Source organism: Chaetodon trifascialis, chromosome 10 (genome assembly GCF_039877785.1).
Source record: "Chaetodon trifascialis isolate fChaTrf1 chromosome 10, fChaTrf1.hap1, whole genome shotgun sequence".
NCBI lineage: Eukaryota > Metazoa > Chordata > Actinopteri > Chaetodontiformes > Chaetodontidae > Chaetodon > Chaetodon trifascialis.
The window spans coordinates 24,848,472-24,875,693 of record NC_092065.1 but is presented as its reverse complement, the minus strand read 5'-3'; the positions used below and the strand labels follow the sequence as shown (position 1 = coordinate 24,875,693).

General features: G+C 42.3%; 1 protein-coding gene across 1 annotated transcript in view; it reads right to left on the bottom strand.

Annotated features, from left to right (window-relative positions):
* Positions 1–10,391: 10,391 nt before the first annotated feature.
* tmtc2b (transmembrane O-mannosyltransferase targeting cadherins 2b) overlaps positions 10,392–27,222 on the bottom strand; it is a 94,572-nt gene continuing 77,741 nt past the window's right edge. The window contains exons 9-12 of the mRNA XM_070972464.1: positions 24,718–24,799; positions 23,509–23,623; positions 17,977–18,040; positions 10,392–12,775 (exon numbers count right to left, since the gene is read on the bottom strand). Coding sequence (XP_070828565.1) covers positions 12,596–12,775; positions 17,977–18,040; positions 23,509–23,623; positions 24,718–24,799 — 441 coding nt within the window. The 3' untranslated portion in view covers positions 10,392–12,595. The remainder of the gene's footprint in view (positions 12,776–17,976; positions 18,041–23,508; positions 23,624–24,717; positions 24,800–27,222) is intronic.

Below are 27,222 nucleotides of genomic sequence, written 5' to 3'. Positions count from 1 at the left end.
CATGTACACTGCTGTCCTTTCATCGCTTCCCTTCCTCCTTGAATAACAATGAAGAGCTCATCTGTCAGCTCTGTTCTGTACAAATTTAATGTTTTGGGTTGTTTTTTTTTAGAATTTTTTTCTGCAGCACTTGACTAGATGACTTGGCAGTACTCCAGGTGTGACAGGGGCCCTAACAGCATCAATCATAACAGAAGATGGAGCATAGGCAGAACATTTCCTTGAAATAGCAATGTACTTTCTCATCTTTGAGACAATGTAATCAATCTGATGAGACCAAGACAGTAAGTTATCAAATTTAATACCCCATCTATAGATAAGTTGAGCGCAGCGCCTTTCCTACTACCAACATTTAGTTTTGACCATCTTCTGTAGAAGTTTGTTTATTTTCAACCATTTTCACCTGATATGTAGATTCTACCTCAGCTCCACTAAACTTTGTGATGCATAAAACAAAGTTGAGTTACCAGCATACGTAACCACTTTGGCTTTTTTAGCTGAATCATTTAGAAAAACTGAATTGAAAGCGGCCCCAATCAACTCCCTTGTGGAACACCACGAAATATTTTTTTTATGGAAGAACACTTAAAGAACATTGCTGAATCTGCTTGTATCTGGCCAGGCAAGAGCTAAAGGTGAAAAACCATAACGCTTGAGCTTGGAAATTAGAATACTGAGGTCAATAATATCTAAAAGAGTGGTAAAAATCAAGAGGAGAGCTCCAAATAGTTCCCTGTTATCCATATGTGTAACCCACTGATCGGTTATTTGTTCTAATGCAGTGCTCGTAGAGTGTTCCAGTCTCTAAGCACACTGTGCTGATCTAAGCATACCATTTTTATTAAAATAGTTTAACATTTGATTGAAGATCATCTTCTCACATATCTTATTCAGGCCAGGTACTTTACAAATGGGTCTGCAATTCAAGCTAGTGAGACCTGCTTTTCCATCTTTAGGTAAAGGTATGATTTTAGACTCATGCTAACAACTGATGCTACTGCTGTAAGCATTAGCACAGCAGCGTCTAAGAATAGCCTCACAGAGCGTTAGCATTTGACCAGGCACACTGTGAAAGTGCGCAACCGTGTGTGCATATGTGAGTGTACCTAATAGGACTGGATTTATTTCTCTTGGGGAGGTGGGGTGATTATAACATTCACTGCACCGGTCAATGATTTTTATTCCATGCAGAAGGCGTATGTGGGTAATTTTTCACCCATGCACCACTAATAATTACTGCCACAATCACATTAACATGTTCAGTACTGGTTTTCAGCAAACTCACTGGTCTTGCAGTTATTCAAATCCTACCCAGAACAACGTCCTTGTAAGTGGATCTGTGAGTTCATATGTTCTATCAATGTTTCTTGAGACATGAAAGATTTGTCTGAGTTACAACACAGAGAAAGAGTGTGATTTTTGACTCACATTCACCTCACACTGTCTTTGCCTCATATCTCTCCAGTGTGCTCCTGGGGAGGCTATGGCTTTCTATTTTGGCTTTGTCCTGCTGAATGTGCATACAGTATCTATTTCAGATCATATCCTGTAATTTCCCGATGGTTAAAATGCCATCCAGAACGATGAGTTGAACTACAGAGGAGCACAGCGAATATTTCATTCTCCAACTCCTCCTGGGAGCGGGTGGTTGGAGTACATGGGGGGCAGTCCAATTTTTATATCAAGCCACTTCACATTCAGACATTAGGATTCTTCCTGTAAGGTCTGCACCAACATGGGAATCCATCAAGCTGTTTATGATTTTGCTCTGAACCTGGGATGTTGGACAATAAAGTAGACAAAGACAAACCAACAAGTAATGAATTGGAGAAGGTTGAAATATTCAAATGAATATGCAAAACAATGATTAACATTAACATGCACTGCAAGTACTCAACTGAGAAGTTTCCATAACCTCTTAAATTATTTTACTATTTATCGTTTGAGTAATACAATAGAATAGATTATATTCAATTTAATTTTAGCATTATTTATTTTATAATGTCTTATTTGTTCATTGGATATTGAATACTTTCAGGTTCCATACGAAGCTGTGGGTGTATCTTGGAAGCAGTATGTGCTGGTGAAAACCAGGTCCACACCAAACATGTTTCTGTAGAAAATATTTTTAAATTTTTTGTCAGTACTAGGCATAATGTGTGTGTCTCTTGAGTGTGTGTATGTGTGTGTGTGTGTCTCTCTGTGTGTGTGTCTGTCTGTCTGTGTGTGTTTGCTGCAGATGTCCAGCAGCTGTTAGTGATTAAGGAAGAGATTCCCCTTGAGCTGAGCCCCAGTCTGGACCACGAGGACCCCGAGAGTCCACATATTAAAGAGAAAAGGAGAAACTCGGGACCAATCAGGAGACTTCAAGGGCTTGAGCAGGCTGACAAAACCAAGTTGCCATTCACTCCTGTCCTTTTGAAGAGTGAGGATGATGAGAAACCTCAGGACTGTGGAGGATCAGAACCAGCCAGGAACTTAAATCTGCATTGTCATCTACAACCTGATACGATGACAAGGCCTCAGATCCTTCCAAGACTGAACAGTGTTGATGCTTGACAGGAACCTTTTCAGGTTCTGAATCTGAGACTGAAGACAGTGACAATGGTTGGAAGGGGAACGGGGCATGTGAATCAGGTTTAAACACTCTGAAAACTAATAGAGTCCATGTAAGTAATACAAGATGTAATCCTGGCAAGAAATATTTAGCTGCTCCTAGTGTGGTAAAAGATTTGGCCTGAATTGCAATCTGCAAACAAACATGAGAGTCCATACTGGAGAAAAATCACTTGGTTGTAATGTTTGTGGGAAAAGATTTAACTTCCAGAGAGCTATCAAGACACACGTGAGAGTCCATACAGGAGAGAAATGACTTGGTTGTGGTATCTGTGGGAAAAGATTTCAAGACAGGAACACGTTAAGATACAAGTGAAAGCCAATACTGGAGAGACACCATTTAGTTGTGGTGTTTGTGGGACAGGTTTTACAAACCAGTAGAATCTCAAGGCGCATAACTGAGACATACCACACAGTTCATCAGTCTGTAATACATTACTCAACAGCATAATTGAATGGTGTTGTTAATTTGTTAATAAATTTGTACATTAGAACATTGGTGGAGGGCAGTGGTGAAGTTTTCTGCTCTCCAGAGGACCAAATGGACAAACTACTCTTAAGCGTTGAACTCCAAGACATTCCGGAAAGTGATGGCGGCCACAGGTCAATTGGTTCAACTCCCTCCATCTTGAGATGTGGGAGACATGGAGTCTGATTGTGAGGACAAGGCTCTGCATCTGCAGCTTTCACTGTTGCAGCTATAGTCCAACAAATGTCTTTTCCAGGACTTGCCATGCATCATCAGGACAGCAGCAGATTGAGGGGCATTGCGATGCTGGCAGAGCAACCTGAACCTGCTCACGGCCTCTTATGTGGGACCTTTATGACCAGGTGAATATTAAAATCCTCTGTTCCTCTATCGTGAGCTCTGCTATGACAGACATGTCATAGTAAGGACAGATAACAGTAAGGACAGACAACAGCGTACATCAAGGGCAGCATGCACTGCTGGAGATAGCCAGGATCCTCCTGCTGTGGTCAAGCAGACACCTGCTCTTCATCAGAGTGGTGTACATCCCAGGAGTATGGAACCATGCTGTGGACTTGCAGGCTGTGGCCCAGAGCTCTCCTTTACACGTTTCCCCCAAGTCCCCTGATTCCTCGCCTCTTAGCAAACATTCAGGAGGAGAAACTAGCAGTCATTCTGGTTGCACCAGAACAGAGTGCATCTTGCTTCCTGACCATGTTGCAGCTGCTGGAGGGAAAACTGCCATGACACACTGCCACAGCTGGGTGGCACAATCCTTCACCTACCAGTGCCAATGACTGTGGGCCTGGCCACCAAGCAGGAGCACTTGGAAAGGTTAGGACTGCCCCTGCAGTGATGCACAGTATCCAGGGTGCGAGAGCCCCTTCGACAACAGCGTGTTACACAGGTAGATAGTCTGCTTCTCAACACTGACATGTGGAGAGAGGCTCCATCCATTGGTTGTTGGGCACCCTCTGGTGATGAGTGACTTTTAAAGGGTTTCAGATGATGGAAAAGTTGTGCACTCTAGATTTCAGATTAGTGCTCCACTGTGTGGTTGCAGCACAACATTGATCTTAAGTTGGCAGCCCCCTCTTTTCCACACAGGGCTGGCATGGTGTTATTCATGGCACAGCCAGTTCCTCCCTATTTTATTATGCTTTATGTTCTGAACTGTTATGTGCTTGTGGACCTTGGTGTCACAGTGGGCACTGACTACATGACTACAGCCCTCTAAGACTGGTCAACAGTTACACTATATGCTGAAGGAAATGCTGGCTTTTGAGAGCAGTGGGGGACATGGATCACTGCTGAAGCCGCTGCACACTATACCACCAACATCACTGTCAGAGAACAGGAGAACGGCCATTTGCATCCATTTCTCTCCTTCCTCTCCACATTACTTAAATATCAGTACATAAATTTGTCTGTGGTAATATGTTCACTCAGCAATTTACTCATTTATTTCTATTTGACCCACATGTAAATATTTATCCATAGGTGGTCCTACAGGGCTATTTCACATCATGTCTGTGCAACCATGCAGCAGCGCCAACATGGAAAAGTGGCTGATGTGGTTGAGCAGTTGAGTTCTGTCAGAAACACTTACATCACATGGCAAATGGAGATGACAATACATTCTGACTTGGTGACAGACTTATCCTCTTGGGAGGACTCCTTGCTGCTGCAACACAGCAGAACAATGTGAAAACAGAACACATGATAATAACATACAAATAATCCCCCTGTGGCTATGAAGTAGAAATAAACACCATCCGAGGTGCAAACAAACAGAGCAGAGCAAAAGCAGGTGGAGGCTGGAACAAGCAGCCTCTGGCAACAGCAGCAGCTTCAGTAAGAAAGAAACACATCTGCAGTCAGATTGGATCTGAGTGTGAAGACCTTAAAAGCCCCCAAATCACTCCAAGTGAAATGTGATGGTTGAATTGAATAAAAGTGAATGTTTAGCACAGTATTCAAGTCTTGTCACGCCATCTTCATAACTGAATCTGTCTCATGCTCTGTGCTGTGCTTCGTCTGTCAGTGTTGTCCCCATATTGTCAGAGCAGTACAAGCAGCACACCATCTTCACTGAAGTAGTGTGGTTATTGAATAGACGTCACTACGGTGGCTGAGAGAGCTCAACACACTGCAGCTTAAAAGAACACAAGCGAATTATGCAACACACTCAGCAGTTTGATAACATATGCAGAATAAAGAAACTCTGCAATAGAAAAATGGGGGTACTGAAAAATGGTTCTTACACTGCCTTTATTAGTAAGCTCTAAAATTAAAGCCTGTATCTCCAGTAATAGAATAATTAAATATTAGTGGAGCATTAAATTAGAGTATGAAAACTGAAATAAACAGTGAGCTGACTGTAACTGTGATTATGATTTTTCCTTCTTTGATTGTTTCAACAACCTTTTTTCATTGGTTTGAATTGAAACTGTCAAAAACCTCTTTGCAGTTAACGATCCCAAAAAATCAGTATAATTTTGCATGACATTTTCAATCGGAAAATTGACTGTTTTGGGGAAATAAACATGGTCCAGCGATCAAATTTGCATGAAAATCTGCTTGCTTGCTGTCTCTGTCAACTGTTTCACTTAACTTGGGTCCCAGCCACAACACTGGGATGTATTTGAAAAATGATGAAATCTAATAAAACCCCTGCCAAAGCAGCGCAAAAACCGGCCACATATGTTAAAATCTATTGATGAAACCAAGTTGTACATTTAAACAAGCAATCTGTTCACCTGCATGGTTGCTCATGCAATTGAGGATCAACGTTACGGCTGTCGGTGTATCTTAAATCACTTGGAATCACCTCTTTGTAGGTCATATTAATAATTGCTCTCTACCATTCAGCATGACATCGATCTTCTGGCTCCAGCAAGTACTGTCCAAAGGAGGTCTGATGTTGTCCCGAGCATGCATACAGTCTATGTGATGGTCTGAACGGAAATCCAGCTGTCTGGAGAAGAGCCTGTTGTTTTGACAGTATGCTGCTGGATCTTCACATCTTGTCTCTGTCTCTGGAACTAATCAATCCCGACACTGAGATACGCACAGGCCACCTGCCTCCTCTCTGGCTACCACACACACATATGGCATATGCACATCCACGCGCACACATTATTCTGCACGGTTCCAGCTCGGGGAGCACTGCAGGTCTACTTCTGCACATCAGTGAGGGCAGAAGGAAGACAAAGTACATTCTCTCAGTGCCGACGTAATAAAAATGGAACCATTTCCTGAGATGTGTAGGTCCCAGCGGCCAAAAAAACGCACAAAATGGTGTATTCAGAAGGTCCTAAGGGTTTGGTTGTTAATAGTGCTCTGTAAATCCTCGGGGTGGCCATGTTGGGGAGATGGGAGTCTGGATCGTGTCTCTGACTCCTTTTTCATGCTAAAATTGTACACCTGCACAAGCACACATGACCGCCCATACAAGATCACGCATCTGTGCAGTAGCTGCTATATGTGGTCCAAACAGGGAAATAGAATAGTCTTTCACTAATAATTAACCAGAACCCATAATGGGTCTTGGAGGATTCCTGCATGTCTGTGCTGACATTTGGGTGAGCCTTGGCACTGTAACTCTAACTTTTAGTCCTGGGAATCACATGCATCAGCAACTTTAGCTTCAAACTTTTCCAAACACGTATTACACTATGTAGACTTGTCAGTAGATTGGTGTCAAGGCTAAAAACCAAATACAGAGGGCTGCAGTGTTGAACAGAAGATTTATTGCATGGATGACAGCAAACCACCCAATGTGTTCATTTCCTGTTGTGTGCCAGAGCTCTCTCTCTCTGACACACACACACACACACACACACACACACACACACACACACACACACACACACACACACACACACACACACACAGAATAATTTAAATGATAATTACACAGAATATCTACATATACATGTAGTCCTGAAAGAAAGGATATGACAGTGTCATTTTGATGAATGTCTGGTCATTTTACTGGACTAAAGTTAATATGGCCAGAATTCATGAGGAGGGGGGGTTTGGATTGTGTTAAGCTTTTATTATGACTGTTTAATACTTGGTATTAGAAAACATACGTAATATATCAAAATCTGCATCTGGAATTGATGTATATATTCATTGCATGTGTTCCATATTTCTCAAAGGATTTAATATGGCAAAGAGGGAAAGTCACACTACACTTTTCATAACACGCTGCCCAGTTATTGGTCATATTCTGTTATCTTGATTGGGCTGATCACTCACAAATAAACATGAGTAAGAGTCTACAGTCGTGCGAGCCTCTTTGCAGGACGTATGATGCTTTGAGCTAATCAGCATGCTAACATGCTCACAACTACAAAGCTATCCCAATGCTAAGCAGGTATAATGTTAAGCATGTTCATCCTCTTTGTTGAGCATGTTAGCGTGCAAACATTAGCACGCATAGAAGGCCAGGTGTCTGGTCATATTGAACAGATTAAAATGTTGATCCTTTAGTGGCACTAGATGCAACATCAGGGGATCACCAAGGTCATTATGATTCATCCTCCGAGCACAATGGATATCTGCATCAAATGTTATGGAAAAGCAAAATACTCCAGCCTGGACCAAAGTTTTGGACCAGTCAACAGGCCAACATAACTCTGCTTTTCAGCCACTAGCTTAATTAGATCAGGGTGTGGAAATTTCCTCAATAAATCTGTCAAGAGAAAAGATTAAACACTTGAAATTTTTATGATGGTGGTATGAGAGGCTGACCACGTATTGGCAACATGTGTTTCTTCTTACATGATGACTCCAAAACAGTGTGTGGCGTACAAATCCATCACAGTGTATTTACCTATAATATACTGTGAAATCTGACACACGAACGGCTCAAGTATCCCTGACACATTTTAATGAGCACTTTGTGTTTAAGGTGGAAGCTTCTGTTACACTGGGCAACAGCAGTGGTCAATACTGCACAGTAACATAATGCTAAAGAAAAACAATTTCCTTTCTGGAGATCAAAACACTTCAATAATATGAAGCAGAGTCTCATCTTAATGCTTTGTCTGTCAAGTAATAACAATGGATATTGGGTCCAGAGGGGAGGACTTGTCAGCATCACGCACAGCCGTCCACTCTAAAGAAGCTGGCCAGGTGCTGTGAGCTCCTGGCTCAGGCACCACAGATCAAAGTGGTGATAGTTCATCAGCACATACCACAAAATATTTGCTTGATAACAGCAGGCAGATTTGCAAGATCACAGCCTAATATGAAAAATTCCTTTCCCCCAGCCTGAACTCTTCTGGATGCGAGAGGTCATATAAAGCAATGAAGTACATGAAGTTTTGAGAGTGGAGGACGGAGATTTTTTGATTTCCTTGGGTGCTGCACACAGAGTTTATCTAATGCCATGAGAGAAATGTGAATATTGTTCTATAGAAACAGGAAATCAAGCTGCATGGGATGTGGGAAGAAAGTATTTTTTAGGTTTTACTTTACAAAGTCAACATTTTAATGTTTATTTTTAAAGAAATTCTTGCCCAATTAAATAAACTTGAATCAGTAGTATATGACTTACACTATATTTCCTATACTAGTAAATATAGTATATCAGTATTAGTATATTTACTAATACAAATAGTATATATAGTGCAAGTATTTGTTACTATATTATTATAGATGATGATATAACATCACATCAATTTCTACATTTCCAGATGATTTACAAGCTGTTAATAATAATTCTATGTTTATGCTCGCAGAAACTCTCTGAAGCAAAATGAGGACACGAGAGCTTCACAATTTATTTAAAGGCCACTGACACGGAGATTCAAATAAACTGTAAGCTCAGTGTGCATCCGCTCAGTTCATTTGAGGAAAGCTATCAATGAGCGAGCAGAGTGCTATGGCTGAAGTTACACATCATAACGAGACCTGTGCAGAGTGAATGTGAACAGTATGTGGTGTAGCTGCATGGCCCACAGGGAAAAGACCATGTCTGTCAAACAGCTTGAACCTCTACTTTTCTTTGAACCAGTGCCCCTTTCAGACAACAGACGCACATGAAACAGGTCTCCTCGACTCACGTTTGACCTGAATGCCACTCGGTCTGTGAGGCTCTGTTTAGGCACTGAACCAAATGTTAAAATCCTCACAATGGCAAAGCTAACATGCTGATGTTAAGCAGGTTTCAGCAGAACGCGTTTACCATGTTCAACATCTTAGATGTTCAACACCTATCTTTCCAATAGTTAGTATGGTATTGCGAGTATAGCGAGATGTCACAGTCAAGAGCACAAATGTGAGCTTTGTGGTGTAAGAGGAAGGTTCAGGGGATCAACAAAGACATTAGGGTCTATCCTCTGGAAACCATGAATCTCTATGCATGATGCTGAGATATTTCAAAGGTTAAATGAAAACTTTCACCTGTTGGTGACACTAGAAGAAAAGTCAGGGAAACCAGTCATCAAAGTCACTATGATTAATCCTCTGGGGACCAAAAATCTGTGTAGAAAAATATCCTAAAAATCCATCAATAGTTGCTGAGATTTTTCAGTGGTGGACTGATCTAAAGACAAAGCCTCTGCTACTGCTGCACCTACCATGTGCACTTGGTATAATTTCCAAGACAGCAGCATATTTAACTTCATATGGGAAGCAGGCCTTTGTGGCGTGACTTCATAACCCAACAAAGCAGCAAGTGTGACTATTTCACATTGTTTGTGAGGATACGTGAGGCGCACCTGTGTTATGAGAAGAAGATTCAAAGTGGACTGGACAGTGCAGGCAGCGTCTGTGCATTCCAGTCCAGCAAGGGAAGCTGGGCACCATGGCGAGCGCCGATCATGGGAGCAGACCTTCCATGTAGACATGTGAGAAACATCACAAGGCAGACGTGCGTGGATCTCAGGGAAGGAGCTTTTGCTTGTCAGCGGGCTCTGATTTGTGGGGGCGGTGGTAATCAAAACACACCAGCCATATGTAGACACTGTGCTACCCCTTCCATATGGGAATATTTACATGTCTTCTTTGTTGTTCAAACATCAAAGTGGAGGAGATCCATTTGAGTTGACTTTATGACACATTTTAGCAAATTTGCAGGGGGGAACTTTAAATGCCTTGTAAAACCTGTTCCACAGAATGCAAGACCACCCCATTAAGTCTGATATCCCACATGAATATAAAGGAAATCTGATGTAGAACTGTAGATGCTGCTGCACAGTGTGAAGGGAACGAGTGTTTCTGGACAATATTAAATCCACACATTAATCTGAAACGTAACCCGCTTCAAAAATGGCTGCACAGGACCCAGAACAAAAGCAGAACACCATAAATTTATTGTGGAATAAAAAGCAACATCGGGAAGAAAAGTCTATTCTGGCAAATTGTTCATCTTTATATTACAAAAAAGGAGAAAAAGGCTACAAATCTTGATAATTTATACAAATACAACAACTTTCAAAAATAAATCTTTAATTTAGTAAACGCTCTGCGAACACGTTTCTGCAACCGTTTGAGATCCCTGAGCAGAGACACAGAGTGAAACGCTTTTTTCTTTTCTTTTCTTTTTGTTTTTTTTTTACATCTTCACTCAAGCAGTAACAATTATCAGTGTTTGTTCATAAACACTTTCTATACACACACGAGACATAAGAACGCAGGTGGACTATGGGGTGTGTGAGGTGTGAGGCGGGAAAGAAAGTGAACTGTGAATATTTTACGTAACATATCACGAGTCACCGTCACAGTCCGAAACAGAGCAGCGTCGACACCAATGTGACTGAGACAAGTGACGTACAGTATATATATTCAAAATGTTTACGCTCCATTGTGGGTGCTGCTCTGTATTAATCCATCCTGGGCCACTCAGCTGTATTTGGACATCTGCTCGCTTCATTTTACATGTAAAAACACAGTGCCAGCTGGTTCTGTTGCTAAGGTAACATAAAGCAATAAGTTACAATGTTTAAATGAAGGACACAAATAGTTCAGGAGGTTTGTGGCCGAAAACAAACAAATGATCACAAACACTGTACATATTCTTACTTCTGGGAAGGTGCCGTTTCACTTACTGTATGCTGACAACAACAAAACAAATAGATGTTGATTGCACAGAATATATACAAAATGAGACCTTAAGACTGAGTCTTGACAACATTGGAAATACTTCATGTCAAGAGCCAAACTTGTTGAGTATCTGAGCCTCCTTTAAGTCTGGCTACTTTTTTTGCTGCGTGATTCTCTGTATACTATACACAATGTAGGTATATATTAGGATTCATTTATACAAACACAATGAAATTAGTTTTATTCCAACAAAAACATAAGCATTAAAACATGTCCCTCAGACGTGTGTGTTATTCTGTGACGAAAAGGTGCGCATCGGCATAGCTTTTGTATTTGGTTAGACGAACTTCAATGTGTTTCGGCTCCACACACTCGTATGTAAGAGCTTCAGGCGTGTTGGGAGAAGGTGTCATCAACTAACTACCGTACCTGCCTCTTTGCTGTCTGTGACTTCCACAGGAAGGTAGCTTAATATTTCCATTGATAGCTTCTTATTGTTGTCGACAAACATTTCATCATGGTGACTTCTTTGCCGGTGCAGAACAAGCAGTAGTGGTAAGAACGCCACAGGTATGCTGAAGAGGATTCACACCTTTTATCATAAGGCATTACAATATGAAAGGAGGCCCATTTCCTTTGCTTTTGAGATTTCTTGGCAAAATCCAGCCTTCACGGAGCTTTTAGAGGCTGGTGTGCTGTGACGGCTACCAAATTAAATTCCCTTTTTCAGGTTTTCACCAAAGATGAGGATATACGCTATAAATGGTTTAACGATGATGGTGTTAATTTTCATATCTTCATTATGAAGTGTGTGAAATCTCATTAGCAAAACAAAGTGACCCACTGAGGATGTGAATGAGATTTTAGGGATTTACACTGGATTTATGTCATTAATTTGATTTTGAATGCTATCCCATTCTTCATATTGCCTTATTTTAATCATTATCAAGATAGAACATCTGATCAGACGAAGAACTGCAGCGCTCTGAGATTCTTTTCTCTCTCTTCATATTTTATCTCACACCGCTCGGGAACAAATGCCACCACTTCGAACTGCAACTGCTTTTTTGAAAAACTCACAAATGTTGAAGGATGTACCCATCTCACTTCAAGTTTAAGCGCTGTAGTTATAAAAGAGATAAAAAAAAAAAAAGAAAGAAGTGTGGTTCCTGTGAGAGCACTAATTTTGAAGAATGTTCCAAACAGTCCAAATACCATGTAGCGCCTGCCAAACTGTGAGCAATGCTTCTGAGGAAAGCTGCTGGCCTGAGGTGTATGAAGAGCTCAGGAGTTATTAGAAGGGCTGTGCGGCACAATCACAGCCTCTCTGAGCAAACATCCTCCCTGAGTCTCCTCCATCTGTCCTGGATGACAAGAGCGAACGAGGAGCATGTAGGCCGTCTTTTCCTCCAGGTCTGGCGTACAGATGGCAGGTAGGCGGGCAGGGTGAGCTCAGGGGCTTGTGGTCCTCAGGCCCTGTTTCTCCATGATGTTCCACAGCTTACGCAAGTTGGACTGGGTGATGGTGTCATCTGGTTTCAGTTGAAGTGCTCGGAGGTAATTGGCTTCAGCTTCCTGCAGCTTCCCATTGAGGTGGAGGATCGCCCCCAGGTTCATCAAGGCTGCAGGATACTGAAACCAAAAAAGGGGATCTTAGTCATTTTAGGATTAGATCAGTTTCATACTGAGTACACCTCAGTGTAGCTGGAAGCTTTGTTCCAAAGATACAAGTCTTTTCTGCCCAAGAATAGCAACACAGGACTCTACCCTGTTATTGAGAGTACGAAGGTACAATGAGTGTAAACACAGTGATTCAGCTGCTGAGACACAGAGTGAGCCGACACACAGGCAGTAAGAGCTGTTTACTCACCGCCAGTGCTTTGTGTACATTAGATGAAACGAAAAATTCCAATTTTACAACATCAGAGGCCATGTGTGGGCGTTTTATGAATGGATGAATAACGCAAATAAAAATCTATTCACACTTTGAGGGTAGATGTAATTCAGAAATCACTGAGCCGCATCCAATAAACTGTTGTTTGGGCAACTGTCCATGCAGACAATCATATGTTAACTTTAAGATATGAATCCTATTGTAAAACCAAGGAAAACATCAAAGTGAATGAATTCATAAAGTTATGGAAAAAACAATTGTTCTGTCCCGTCACAGAAAACAGTCAGTGTAAAAGAACATTTGGTCATTTTGTGAAGCTATACAGCAGACCAAACACGCCATTGGTTCCTGTTTGTCGGATCACCCAGGCTGTGTTTGGAGTTTGGTAACCATGCTGCTTTCCGTGTGCCTGTGTCTTGTCATGTCAGAGGGAGCAACCACCACTTTGAAGTGGGTCTACATGAATATACTGTATATTCCTGCTGGTGCCGAGGGGCAAAATCATCATCAGTGTGACGGGTGGGTGAGTCATGAGAACATAAGTACAGGAAAAGTGTCCGGGGTGCAATCACAGTGAGACCATGAGGTATCCAGGGCGAGGGAGGGACCTCATCTGATCTCCATTTTAATTTGGAGTGTGGAAAAGATGTCTAACCCTGTAACAAAGCTACTGTTTTACTGCTTGAGACCACTGTAATTTATGTAATTGTTACTCCTAGGAAACAAGGAATGTTCAAATAAAACAGTTTTAGTAAAAATGGCCAATCATGTACTTTTACTGCACTGTTTGTGACTTTTTTTTCCCCCTACAATCATCTGCTGATACATCTGTGTCACATGTAATAGTACATGATTATGGCACCTTGACATTTACTGAGGCGGCACAGTGGGGCAGCAGGTAGTGCTGCCTCACAGCAAGAAGGTTCGATCCCCAGGTCGGGCAGTGAAGTTGCGTGGGCACAGACCAAAAACATGCTCATTAGGTTAATTGGTGACTCTAAATTGTCCTTAGGTGTGAGTGTGAGTGTGAATGGTTGTCTGTCTGTACAGTATATGTTGCCCTGCGATTGGCTGGCGACCCGTTCAGGATGTACCCCGCCTCTCGCCCGTTGACAGCTGGGATAGGGTCCAGCCCCCCCCCCGCAACCCTGAAAAGGGATGGTCGGGCATAGACAATGGATGGATGGATGGACATTTACTGATCTATTGTACCACAACCCTTATTTTTTTCTCATGGCTGATTAACTAATCAAGAGTAATTCTCAGAGCAACGCTGTTTGAATGAGTAATGTTTTTCTATGAATGCTACAAGAAATCTTTGTAACGTTATGAGGAATGTGTGAAAATGTGAACCATTCACAACAGCAGTATGAGAGAATAACAGCAAGAGCAGAGCACAGGAAAAACACAGCAAGGACATATGAAGTACTCTGCATGGTGCTACATTATGAAGACAAGGATAAGCAACCGCAGATGACTATTTGAACCTAAACACCTGCCGTCCATGTATTACTGTGCGTCTGAAATTCATACTTTGTCAAGGCTTAGGTATTCATGTGTTGAGAATACTTCTTTGACAGGTTATGAAACACAACCACTCTCAGATTGTCTGTCCATTTATCTTGCTTTATCCGAGCCGTTGGTTGTGTAGACTGCGCTCCTTTGCTCAACCTTTCCACCCTCGTCTAGCACAACTCTCAAAAACATCTCTGTTTTTCCAGTGTCAAGGTTGGATGAGTGATGCCCCATGCATGAGAATTTCAATAGCAACAATATGTCCAATTGTGCTGCTTTGCCCATAGGGAGAATAAAATGAATGAATAAATCAAAGAGTGTCTGGTACAATCCTACTGTCCCTTAGAGAGGAGTCACATCTTCCTTCAACACATATAAAACATGCTAACAGATGCCTTGGGCCAAAGTAAAGGCTGGCACGACCGACACCTCTACTGTTGCTTACCGACCCCAGATATGCAGCATTGAAGTTACTCGACACCAATTTAGTGCAATCACATTAATCCCCTAGCAAAATCAAATTTTCCGTGTTTCATTTGTTCACAGGAGCAGCCAGAGTTTTTGACTTTAATGGTTGGGGTAATTCTGAGGCTGTTAATTACCTTCAGTTTGACCCACCATTTGAAGGTCAAACCACAAAATAACGCTCGGGGATCAATTAGCAAGTCTGGGGTTTTTACAACTCTGACTAATGCTAGGCAAAATATAAATGTTTATACATATGGACATAGTTGAAAGTGACAGCGAAGCGGTCAGTCAATTCATAAGGTAACATGAACGGAGTCTTTTGAGTCACTAAATGAACGAACAGTTAATCTGATTGCTGTTAGATGTATACAGGAGTGTTTCACTGACAATTCAAGCTTCTCGTATTATTCTCTTTAGCCCACGGCAATACAGTCAAACTTTGCATTCACAGAGTACTGACTGAAAGTTTCCCCTTACAGGTGACACAGGTTAATGGAAAGGCCAATGGGGAGAAAGAAGGCTTTTTGTTTTTTTGCAGAAGTCAAAAACAAGGTCCGCGTATGCACGATTCTGAAATGGGTTTTGAGGACAGAGACTGAAAAGCTTTGTTCGGTCACTGGAGAGACCCATCTAGGTGGATCGTTTATGAGACGCTCCCCTAAACAGACAAAATCCAATACTCCTGAAAGCCTTCTGAGATCGTCTAGGGTAGATACTGATAAGTGGCGTAACAGATGAAGCCCTTTGCAAAGACTCCTGGGTAGAAAATCAACTGGCTCCTGGTTTTCCTCTCAGTGCAGTTGCAGCAGAGACTTGAAACATCTTTTTCTCTCGTCCATGCAAAACTTATCAATTCCTGAGTTTAGTTTCCTTCGTCCACTCTACCCTGCGGGCTCCTACCTATCCTCACCCAAGCCTTCCACCCCCTTCCTCATACAGCTAAGACTTTTGGGATTTATACCCCTACAGTACTTCGGCATTTTTCCTCACCATTGCAACACTCTGCTAAATGTTCCCTTGTCAGAAACTTTCATTTTTTCCTCATTTTCTGCTGCTCTGTAGCCTCTCTGCTTCCATACCCTTCTCAAAACTGGCATGTAGCAGCAGAGGCAAAGCCAGATGTGAAGCATATTAGCTTAGACCGTAAAGCAACATATGCTGTGAAGACTGTGAGAATTAAAGGTAAAGCTAAATTGGGTAATGACCTGACCTTAATGACTCCAGATTGGTATTTAGGTAAAAAACACCAGCATGGAATGAGAAACTTTCAAAGGACAGATGTCATAGAGTGCAAAGATTGACTAACTCAAACCCAGCATCCGAAAGGATTTAGCTCATCTAGACAGAGGAAATTTTAGGACGAAGGGACTAAATCCTTTGAATGGAGGGAACTGTCCTCTCTCACTCAGAGCGAGCAAACACATGTGCTTAATATAAAACACCAGAGCTTTTGGAGAGTGAAGAGTCAAACCGCAGTAAAGCATGAAATGACAAATGAAGATGGACAGGCTACATGGCTTAAGTCAAGTCACATCGGACAGAACAAAGGATAATGGTAAAGAAGATGGATGAAGATGCTAAATTATAATGTGCCTCAGCTGTGAGCAATGCACATGGCAAAAGGCAGCCAAGCCAAAGTGACCAAGTAGGGGCAAAAAAGTGCCTCTGTGTTTGGACATGGACATCAAATGCGTGTTTGTACGATTACAGATGCCAAGAAGCAGTAATGTGAACATTACACGGATCTGGCCCTGAAACAGAACTGCAAGGAACACAAACATCCTCAGCACATTTTTAGAGAAGAACATATTCATCGGGGGTGGCAAGACAGTGGCCTCAATGGTCAACCCTCTCTTCACAATAACTCCCACGGCTCAAAGGCTCAAAGGCCTAGAGTAAGGTGACCTGTGCGTGACTCATGGATGTACGGTATTAATAATCCTGGAAACCAAACTCCAGCAGCAAAGTGCAAACGGACAAACTTAGCTTAATTTTGGGAGCCACTGTGGCTTTAAAAGGATTCCATGAGCTTGCCGATGTTTTCTACCAATGAGTCAGAGCTTATCATGTCAAAAGTCCACACCGTCCCTTTAAGATTTCCAAACCTTTATTTCACTCAGGATGTTCTTAAACACAGAGAAAAGTGAGCGGCGATCAGACGTGAGAGCATCTTCGCAGCCCACAGAGGAGTCTGTGCTACGATCCCACGATTCACCTTAAAATCTATGCTTCTCTCAGATTATTTATGTTCTGTGTTCGAACTGAAGCAATGAAAATATAATTTTTCTTCCATCTGGGTTTAATTACATGTTGACAATAATTCTTTGGCAGAAGTTGAACACTACATCGACACTGAGAACAACAAAGGGGATAGGAGCTCAATTTTATGGTTTCTGTGGAAATCTTAAATTTTATCCTTTTGTTATACTCAAGCTTTTGTTTGACTTGTTGTTTGTCATTGTTTGTATATATTATGCTGAGGTTTCTGCATGCAGAACCAAACTTTGTCAGTATAACATTGTCCGCATATATTTTGATCATTAATCCTGCACTGATTTCTTCTAATCAAGACGCAGGAACAAACACGGTGACCGCATGCCAAACATATTTTGCTGCCTCTGCAGACCTCAATTAAACAACTTGACCCCCCTGTCAAGACTCTCAAAGAATGGACCTCATTCCTTCTCAAGATGTCAGTCCCCTGACTGAATGTTATCATCATTATTCTTTTCAATCTACTTACGCTGACCCGTCCTTTGAAGCTGGTGATGGATGCTACATAAACAAACCTCTGAGCTAAACCTAACCTCCATTTTTCTGCGATCCGCTCACAATGAAGGCCGTTGTGATGAGACAGACCGGACAGTAATATTGGAAAGCCATCCAAACTGTGGTTGCACAGTGTCCATCAGGGTACACATAATGGGGATGATTAGCTAGATGTGGTGGTACTCACATTGGGTCTCAGGCTTGCTGCTTGTCCGTAATACTTCTCGGCGGCCTCATTTAGGCTGGCTTGTCTGCAAAGGGAAAACAGAGAGAGGCAGTCATTACTCATCTTTATTGCTCCTGGCTTCGGATGAGGCCTTGAACCCTGCGTGTTTACTGGCACTCAGGGGTCACTGAGAAAATAGCGGGAGGGAACAGCATGACAGATGAGAAAAGCCGATCCAACGGCTTTCTCGTTCGATATCATCGTTCAGTAGATAACATCTGCGCTGAGCAGTGCAAAGCAACTACCTTCTGCTTTCATTGAACCGTGAGGTCAGGACATTTGGCTTATTGGGCACTTTAAGAAAACTCATCACAAAGCAAGACTGATCAGCAGTTTTCACTATTCATTTCTGTTTACAGCTGGATCGTGGTTCGAGGCAGGATGGATACTGAGACACTGAAGAAATTCAAACAGGGTGGAAACACAAAATCATTTAATCATACTCTCATGACAACCGGGACAGCAGAGGAGATGGCACAAAAGCACCAAAACATGCAGTACATGCCATACTGTGACAAAAAAGGATTTTTGGGGCAGATGGCTTGTCGGCAGGACTCCCTGGAACCACAAATACTTTGCTCCTGTCGACAAAAACCCTGCAGTCAAGACAGCACTGTCCTATATACTGCTTCTTATCTTCTTTCTTAACCCGCTGCTCTGCCTACTGTTATACACAAACCTGTGGCTCCTCTGTTACAAGACACTTCCTGCTATTAATATTGTGGCCTTTATGGTGTGCAGCTGCATGCTATTCACTGATGGTAACAATTGTCTCATTGCAAGCAATTTAACTCTGACAAAGTCAAGGACGGAGTCAGTGACGGCTGGCTGTGGAGCCCCTGAAGTTGCAATGATCAAAGGAAGTGAGGCCGTTTCATTTATGCTGTCGCAGTCCATTAAGGGATCATCATCCATATGGTTCCACATAAAAGGCAAAGCTTTTATTTTAGGATTACCGGGTCAGTGGCATAAGTAAACACACAGTATTTATGTTTGGTTTGAAAGACACTGTTTCATGTGTTCTGCTTTTTTTTCCTCTTCTCTAATCAATGAGAGGACAATTAACGGTAATTAATGTTTCAGTTAAATATCACATGGTAGTGCATGAAACTAATTTCTTATTTAAAAAGTAAAATATCAATTCTACCAGGAGCTGAGAGACAATTGGTGATTCTAGAAACTGACATTTTAAACTTTTTTTTACTACTACACATTTGATATTTATACACCAATAATGGGAAAGTGTCTTTAACCAAATGTTCAGTTACAGAGAAAAGTGATCTGAAAGTAAGGCTAAGAGTCCACAGCCATTCTAGCAGCTCTGTCTTTGAGCTAAACGCTAAGATCAGCATGCTAATATGACGTTTCGCAAGTATGTTTTCCATGTTCTTCATCTTAGCTTAGTATGTTAGCAACATTTGCTAATTAGCACTAAACACAAAGTACAGCTGAGGCTGAATGGAGCACCAGTACTTCTCCAAGTACTAGGTCGTAAACCATAGTATTGGGGGTGAATAGATGACTCATATTATTACAATTCATCCTGAGGGGCCAAGAATGTGCATACCAGAATTTGGGGCAGTGCATCCAATAATTGTTGGGACATTTCACATAAAACCACAAATGTCTACCTCATGGTGGCGCTAGTCGGAAAGTCAGGGAATCACCAAAGTCCGTAGAATTCATCCTCTGGGGGCCATGAATGCTCGAATACAATGTCACGGTAATCTTTCAGATAGCTGTTGAGATATTTCTGTGGTCTGTGGTGGACCAACCAACATGGAGTCATGCTAACACGAATAAAAAACAGACGGTTGGTCTTGAAGAGGTTACAGTTAGTCAATCACAATTAGTCATTTGTAGACGCTTTTATCCAAAGCGACATACATATGAATTCACACACCGGTGGCACAGCATCAGAGGCAGTTTAGGGGTTCAATATCCTGTCCAAGGATACTTCAGCATGTGGACTGCCGACGACAGGGATCGAACCACCACCCTCCTGATTGGCAGACGACCGCTCTACCTCCTGAGCCACAGCCGCCCAGCCTACACTTATCCTACATGTCAAGCACTTAAACTTACATACTTCATAGATACGCAGAACAATGTGCCACTGCTGTTTATTTTTTTTGTATAACTGAATTTTTTCCAGCTCTGTTCCAAAGAAGCATTTTACATTCCAGAGGCGATCCAGACACCGACTCGCATTGCTGAATTTGTCCTAAGATTAGAAATGTGGGTGTCACGTCCAACCACAACCATATGTTTGTTTGCCAGCATAATATTTAGAAAGCACAACCGTATGAGAAAAAAAAAGCACAAATCTAATTCTATAATATCATTATCACATTTATAAACACATTATCAGAGGAGGGCTGGAGAGCTGCCACACCATGGCCAGAGGAGCAGCTGGACCTCCTAGGGCTGTTTGACTGTGGGTTCTGAGAGTGCAGAAGACAATGGAGGCCAAGAATGTAAACCACTGCCTGGCTTTAAACCCGAGGAAGAGTCAGTGTGAGGTTACAAGAGTACAGGAATAAAGACAAGGAGAGGGATGGGAAAATGGAGTATGAATGGATAAAAAAAATCCCCGGAGGAGAGTAATTCTTGACCATATTTCAAATCAGCAACTCGACCGCTGATCTTTTTAGCCTGACATCTCGCCGTCTGGTTTATTAACCCCAGACATGCACAAATCACAGCACTGACAGCCCTGCTAATAAGCGTGACATTGCTGGATACTAATAACCGAATGAACAAATTGCATTTTCAACGACAGCCAGATATTTGTGTTTTAACTGCAGCTGTCGCATCTGTCTCGAGCACAGAATTACATTTTAGAGCAAGACTGTCTCTGAATGCTACAGTGGACATGGACGTCTCCCCTGAGGACAGTGATGTATGTGCAGTAATGTAACTTGCGACCAAATTTCCTTTTACTACCATTTTAAGGTTATCAATTTAAACCAATTATGCCTGGAAATTGGAAAAGCACAGATTCACAAACTGGCACACCAAACATCTGTGGAGATCCTCTTGTTTTCCCTTTTGTCTCCTGTGTTTTGCCTCCTCTTTTGTCTCCTGTCTGTCCCTCCCCCTGCCAATACAGGGTGTGACCAACAGGTCAGGCAATCGAGCAACCTGCCTACTCAGTATATAAGCATCCAGGTTCCAGCCAGTGTTTGAATCGTCAGTCTACCTGCGTGGTAATGACCAAGAACCAGTCTTTTGTCTTTTTTGCCTTGTCTGCTACCTGCCTTCCTGACTCCTTTTGTCTGTCTGTGCTCAGGTGCAAACCCCACACCTGTCTGTGCCCTGCCTGTCTGCTCTCACCTGAAGAAACTGGACTTGTTGCTTCCTTCATTCACCTGCACATTCTCAAATTGTCAAATAAAAACTGTTAACCTTCCTTCGACTGCTGTCTCCTCTGTCAGAGCTCAGTATTTTAACAACATCATGTAATGCTAGTAAAACACAAACTAATATTTCAGATATGGTGTAATATATTATTCCGTATGACACGTGGTTTGGATGGGAATCTAAGAGGTGAACAAAACGTGCCTGAATGTGATGTTCAGAGATTCATTTTCTCATGCTGTCTGTGAATATCTACAGATTTAACATTACTAAATAATGCCACAACTTTTCACTTTCGCTGAGACGTGACAAATTAAAGGCAAGTCCAAGCACATCCAAACCGGCCTTGTATTGAAGAGGTTAACCGACCATTCCGGTTTTACATTCACACTATAAACCAGAGCTAGTTTGATCAAAGAACCAAAAAAAAATTTCAAAGGAGGCAGACGAAAATTATTAGTTTGGAAGCAAGACGATCAAAAACCAAGGGCCCAAGAGGGCAATAAAACATATTTGCACATCTGAGAGTGTCTGCCCCTCCTTTTAATCTCTTTCCCCGTGTAGATTTACTTGTGTCCCCACCAACCGAAGGCCTTTCCGCATCTGCATCCAAGACAAACACATAAAGAACATGAGCTATGGAGGAGCGAGACCTCATGGCAAGCGGGCTTAGAAAAGTTCGACCCCAGCGCTGCTTGAAGCGCTCTTTAGCTGCCAGGGGTCTGGACCCTGGAAGACGCTCTCAATACGGAAAGCTGTTGGTGGTGAAGATCCTGCGTGACCAGCCTGGTGGGGGAAGAGCTATGCATAAAGCAGCTGGCCAAAAATCTTACATAGAGCTGTGGAGCAGTGCTGTGCCGTTCGGTACAGCAGCAGCTGCTTTACCGCACTCTGGTGATTCACAACATGGGTTAATGGTCCTAAAGGAACAGTCAGATTTTTTACAAAACATATGGCTGTATGCTAAATTTGAATCTATAGCCAGCAGCTAGTTAGCTTAGCTCAACACAAGAAGACTGGAAGCAGGGAAAGAAAATCCACCCACCTTTATTGAGCATAAAGCTCAATAATTACAAACCTGATAAAACTAGCTGAGTTGACTACATCAGTGTAATATTTGAATTTACTTACATTTTACTGGACAGGTTAGTTAACACCACTGTAGGTCTCTTCTCCATGTGGGAAATATTGTTGCTGTCAGAAACAGATTTCCTCAAATTGGAATTACAACAAGGCTTCTGACGTGAACAGCTTTTCTGATTATAATTACAGCCTGAATCACGTGAAGCCTCCACCTCAACATGTCATTTTTACGTTAAGGCTTTTGTACAGATTTATTTTGCCAACATGTGTGCGCCAGGCTCGCCGTTTCTCCTTGCTTCTAGTATTTAAGCTAGCTAAGCTCACCAGCTGCTGGCTGTGGCTTCATGAGAGCAGTATTGATTCTTCTCACCTAACTCCCTGCAAGAAAGAGAAGAAGCATTTTCCCAAAATGCCTAGCTATTCCTTTCAAGATAACCCTCTCCTTTCAGCAGGCAGCTGTAGTGTAAAGCGCCCTGCGTAGTCATGAGGTGAAGGAAGAAGGAAACCACTCTCAGCCAGGCTATATAATTGTGTAGGTTTATTCAGTCAGTGGGCCAGCATACTGTAAGTTGGCACATGGCTGTATTTACAAATTTCCACTTATGGCGTTTGTTCAGAAACACAACAGCTTGTGGGCTGCTAAGGCTCTGCTGCTCAGGCTGATCAGCTGAACCGAGAACTGATTTGGAATGAGTATGAGCCAGGGCCAACAGAGAAAGAGTGAGGCAGAGTGAGCATATGAAGATACATAGCTGCACAGCACGCAAAGACAAACCAGCAGCTCTCGGGCTGGCACTGCAGCGAGAGAAGAGGATTACAAAGTACAGCCAAGTAAATCACACTGGCTGAGGAGTAATGTAAGCCCCTGGATAAACCATGCAGACAGCGGACCTCCCTCTCTCATACACTGCCTCCTTTCTACTCAGCCATGGAAAACTGTGGCCCACCCGTTTCAGCTACAAAGACTGAAATATATTCACTGTCTTTGTGCATGGGCTGGGGCAATGGAAATCATTAAAAAAAAAGAAAAAAGAGAAGTCAAACACTCACCTGAGCATGTGGGCAGCACTGAAGACCACATCAAACTCCCCGCTGTCGAGTCGTGCAGCTTTCTCTGCCATCTCCGCCGCTTCCAGCAGCCGTGACTCTTCCAACAAAAACTGACCTGGCAGGGCAGGAGAGAACAGCATTGCTGAGGGATCCCCACAGAGACGCAGGGATACGCAGTCTGCAAGTGTTGCCTTTGGCCCTGATGAAGGGACAGCCTGGTCTGCCCCTGAAATAATATGCTGAAACACTAGATATGAGTGCAACATACCATCACTCTTTGGCCATCTCTCAGACCCATTTGTTCACATTATCCAATCTTGGTAGATTTGTTTCTTTAAAATGAAAATGTTCTTTGAGGAAGGTTTGTGTCTTTATTATGGGTGTGGCTGCACTGGCGGTCAACCTCTGTGGACCGGCTGAATGAGATGGGATCGTGGAAGCCTGATAAGGCCATGAACTGAGGTGGACCTCTTGGTAAGGACCAGGTTTAGAGAGGAATTAATACCCTGCTGACTTTGGTTAGCCACACTACTGTACCAGAATGCTAAACCACTATGTGAACCTAAGCATATTTTCCTTAATAACTGTGGATGAAACTGAAGCCATGAATACAGCCCTGAGGTGAGAGACAGATGTAAAGTGAGACTTCAGACCATGACTGATAGTAAAATAGCTCCAGGTTACAAACAGCTCTGCAGTTATGGAGGTTTCATGATAAATCAAACAAAATCTATAAGTAATAAAGGGAATATAGCCCCTGCATCAATAAACGCCGGTGCCCTGCTATATTCTAAATATTCTACAAAGGTGGTCTGAGTATACAGACCTTGATATCGTAATTCCTCATGTGACAGCGTGACTTTTAAAGGAATATTGGAAGATTTAGTTCTCTACTTGTCAGTCTGTTCACAGTCGATCTTCCTAGAAATTCTTATTGCATCAAATCAAAGAGAACAATCTGAGGAAATCATCCTCTCTTCTTGCAACTGTCCACTAGCCATGTGCAGAACGACACCACGGCTGATAGGACGACGAGATAGCAAAGAGGTCAGCCAACACTGTCGTCCGAACAACCTGCCAAGTCGTGTAAATTTCTGCCTTTGTACACACAAGGGCAGCATGTATGTGTTAAATAGCCAGATCAAATAAAGTCAGGATATGTCGAATTGAATGTGAAAAAACATCTAACAAATACAAATCTATGCTTACCGTAATGCATGTAACAGTTTCCCTTTGTGGGATCGAGTTGGATGGCCTTCAGGAAGTACCTCTCTGCTTCTGTTTTCTGCCCCTGAGAGAGACGGATTAAACAGTGTCATTATTGTTTCAACTGCTCCTCAAAACTGCTCAGTATAAAAATACCACACTCAGCTCAAGGGCCAAAATACCTTTGTGTATACCTAACGTCCCTCTCCAAACCGCAGGCATACTTTAACAATAAATCTTAATAAATAGACATGAAACACATGGGCCACGACTGTTATTCTTTCAAGCTCATGTGTCATCCTGTCAAAGCACACACTATCACGCTTGGCATGGCGGAGCAGACGGGGCAAAGGCTCATTCATTACACACTTTATCTGTGCAAATAACACTTCCAGAGCAGAACCACAGATTGCCGGTGTGTGTGGCCCGACCACTGTGAAGCAAGACAGAGAGCAGTGGATGTTAATGGAGCGGGAGGATAGAAAGGAGAGGACAGGAGCGAGGTCGAACGAGAGAGAAATGGTGAGCGTGACCGTATATCTATAGGGATCTTCAGCTTCAGCAGCACACACAGGTGCACGGCACACACACTGAGTTTTTTTTTTATCAGTGTGTACAGTGTTGTTCCAGCCCTTAGAGAGATGAAAGAATCCATACTGGCAGGGTGAGCACTGCATGATGAGAGGAAGCATCCCTGAATCCCTGTGGACCTCAAGAGCTCCCTGAGGTCCTTTAGACTATGACATGTAACCAATCACAGCTCAAACAGAACAGAGCAGCTGGCCAATAGACGTGCCAGCTGGGACTCTGACACATCCCTGCTCTCAGTTGGGCACCAGATGCCATCTGATCAACAATTAACAATGTGCACTCATCTATAAAAGCTGATGTTTTAGCATTACCAATGCAACCATTAGTGTGTGTTTCATTAATATGTAATGCCTCTGTATGAATAATAACATGTATAATTAGACTGGGTTGTACCAAGACTATAAAGGTTTAATAAAAAAATGCCAAAGAATCTGAAAAGATGGAGGGTTAAATAAAGATTACATAAACCAGGACAAATAATGTACGTGAACTCATTGTGAAACAGTAAATTTCAGTTTAGTCAAACAGAAGAATGGACTCAAATCCAGTGTTGCATTAATGGCCGTGTAATTAGTCAAGCGTACACATTTTCAGAGAGTAGTGGATTCAATAAATACATCATTTCCAAGTGTAAATATCTGTGTGGTGTTTCCCTTGATACAGCGGAAAATCAAGCCTGTGCTAAGTATGTTTAACAGAGTTGATGGTGTCTGAAAAGCATGATCAGTGTATTTTCACACTCCTATTCACAGATGTAGGAATGTGTATGTTTGAGGGTCAGCTAGTTTTAGAATAACAGAGGAGTACGTCTGTTCGTTAAACCTCCGAATTGAGCTTTCACACACTGAAATGAGTTGCAGTTGTGAGTGGAGGGAAGATTTGGATTATGACAGGTCTAAGTATATAATGGATACCATGTTAGGAGTTAGGACCTCTAACAAGTAACTTGCTCATTACTCGTGTTACGCCCCCTTTGTGCAAAGAGACGAAAAAGTGCTTTATTTTTAGCTAACAAACATAAAGGAACTCTTAACAAGTGTATGCAAACAGTCCTTTTAACGAGGGCTCTGAATGATGATAGGCCAGCTCAACTAAGGAACCAATGAGCAGCACCAATCACGTTGTTAGCACCTGGAGAGCAAACTGGGGAGGGGCATGAGAAAGAAAAGCAGGGGGAAGAAAAGCACACACCCTGCAGGCCCTTTGCTGCTGCCTGGCACACAACAACTCTTAAAAGAAATGTTATTACAGTTCAATCCCTAGAGAGGCAATTTGTTACACAACTTGTTATATTACTTTGCTGTTGAAGCCTCTTAAACTGGCCACTGCATTCTTTCATCTTCCAAATATCTGGATTATAACGCACTTGGCTCACCTGTATGTCTATGAATAATCATGAAAACCATCAAGCCTGATGCTCAATTTTCTTGTTGTTTTTCTCAGCAAAGCTAACGACTCCACCGCTTATTGTGTGAGACATTTCTTTATCCAACATTTTTTTGCTCAGGGAAGGTTTGTGCTAAAGCTCTGCTACGAATTTAATTGAAATTTCGGTGTCTCTTCTGCTGCAACAATATGCTACTGCAACAGTCAGTAATAAAAAGATGAAATGAAGCAAGAATATCGGCTCAGGATCTTGGGTTCAATCTTAAATTTTGTAGCATTCATCTGGATCAGTCGGGTCGGATTCAGGACTCAGTTTTAGGCTTGTGCAGAACTTGATTGTGTCTACTAAGAGCCATGCTAGCAGCTCTGTCATGCTATTTAAGCACTGCAGTGCTTTGAGCTAAATGCTAACATGGTCCAAATGCTTATGCTGCATCTTAGTTTGTGTGTTATAATGAAATATTTGCTAATTAGACTAAAGGTACAGCTGAGGCTGGAGTTTTACCAGGTATTCAGCCAGGTGGTTTGCTC